The following is a 1,840-nucleotide window of genomic DNA, read 5'->3' as shown; positions in this document are numbered from 1 at the left end:
TCTCAACACAGAAATGAAAAACATAATGACTTAATTATATTAAAACTAATTCGGGTTTACTCTACTTTTTTCATTTTATCACTAGTTTTCTAAAATGAAAAACATGCATAAAATACTTCCAACCAAATAAAATGAAATACATTTTTCAAAAGTCAGTGTTATTACGAACTTGTGAACTCAGGAGGAGTATTATGAGTATCTATTTTCAGTGTTCAGTTGGACCACCAGCAGGACTGACTGACTGATTGGTCGAGTGATTTGCTTATGAATGTATTTGTACTTTGTTTTATTATTTCACGCAGGCTGTACAGGCTGAGGAACAACAAGAGGATCTCTGTGGCTGCAGCCTCCAAGCTGCTGTGTAACATGATGCTGGGTTACAGAGGCATGGGCCTCTCTGTGGGAAGCATGATCTGTGGATGGGACAAAGAGGTAGGCTGTGTGTGTGGTTGTGGATGGGAATGAAGAGGGAGAGAAGACGACCATCCAACAAAAGATAAAGAAAGCACAAAGACTAAATACATAACGTTACAAGGGTAGTTACGAGAGACAGGTGACACAAGGGCTGATCAACAGGTGGACACCATCAGGGAAGGAAAGAAAAGCCAGACACAACACAGAGAGGAACAAATACTACAAAGAAAACCAGGAAACATAAGCATATAACATACAGTACACACATGGTAAAATATAGATAACACAGAAACACATGAGACAGGGAACAACAAGGAAACAGGGAATAAATTAACACAATAAAACTACAAAAGAAAAAAACAAACATGACAGGTGTGTTACCATTATTTCTAATAACTATTAATGACGCTCAATGACAATAATTTACAATATATTTATATTCACTCAGCCTTCGTCATTGTAAAAACTATTAAAAATTGACACCATTTAGATTACAGACATTTACAACAAAAGCAATTAAGAAAGAGCGATTCAAACAGAGAGGGAAGGTTTGCATTGTTTACAGTATATCAAATCAAAAACATATTTAAATACTGACTAAATGTCCATATGTTTCTGAAACCACCAGTTGGCCATCTCAAAATAATTACATTAAAGTCTAGTTCCTTTAAGGGTCAAGTGTACAATCCTGAAAAACAATTAGAAGATCCAAGCGTACACTGCAGACATCACTGATGAAGCAGCTCATTAAAGTTAAAAACATTACCCACAAAGATTAGTACTGGTATTAGAGACGCATTACTATGTGCAAGTACTGCAGTATTCCTATCAGAAACAATGGCCTGTAAATAAAAGTTGTAGATGAAAAAGATGTAAATGTAAAAGCTTTTCCTGCAGACCATATAACGACTGCGTGCTCCACAGGGTCCTGGTCTGTACTATGTGGATGAGAACGGGACGCGTCTTTCCAACTACATGTTCTCTACCGGCTGTGGCAGAAATTTTGCCTACGGTGTGATGGACAGCGGTTACCGGGAAGACATGACGGTCGAGGAGGCGTATGAACTGGGCCGTCGGGGCATCACTCACGCCACACACAGGGACGCCTATTCTGGAGGCGTGGTCAACAGTGAGTACACTTTGAGAATGTTGTCTTTTAGATTTTCCATTTAAGTCTATTTTTTGTCTCTATTCAAGACGTTATTTTTTGGCCACACTAGCGATATAGTTATGGGTAAAGTATAAAGTGGGTCGGTCTGTCGAATTTGGTCCAGACTGAAATCTTAACAACTATAGGTTGGTTTGCCATGAAGATGGATCTGACATTCCCTATATTTCCACCATGAGGTTTACATTTTGGTTTCCAGTAAAATATCTCAACAACTTTTGGATGGATTAGCATGAAATTTGGTTCACACATTTATGT

General features: G+C 38.2%; 1 protein-coding gene across 1 annotated transcript in view; it reads left to right on the top strand.

The window, feature by feature from the left end:
• Nucleotides 1–1,673, top strand: part of psmb8a (proteasome 20S subunit beta 8A) — a 2,722-nt gene extending 1,049 nt beyond the window's left edge. The window contains exons 3-4 of the mRNA XM_034892159.1: nt 255–432; nt 1,339–1,673. Coding sequence (XP_034748050.1) covers nt 255–432; nt 1,339–1,587 — 427 coding nt within the window. The 3' untranslated portion in view covers nt 1,588–1,673. The remainder of the gene's footprint in view (nt 1–254; nt 433–1,338) is intronic.
• The last annotated feature ends 167 nt before the right edge of the window (nt 1,674–1,840 follow it).

This window comes from Etheostoma cragini, chromosome 14 (genome assembly GCF_013103735.1).
Source record: "Etheostoma cragini isolate CJK2018 chromosome 14, CSU_Ecrag_1.0, whole genome shotgun sequence".
Lineage (NCBI taxonomy): Eukaryota > Metazoa > Chordata > Actinopteri > Perciformes > Percidae > Etheostoma > Etheostoma cragini.
Note: the sequence above shows the minus strand (reverse complement) of the source record. Positions and strands in the feature narration are given on the sequence as shown.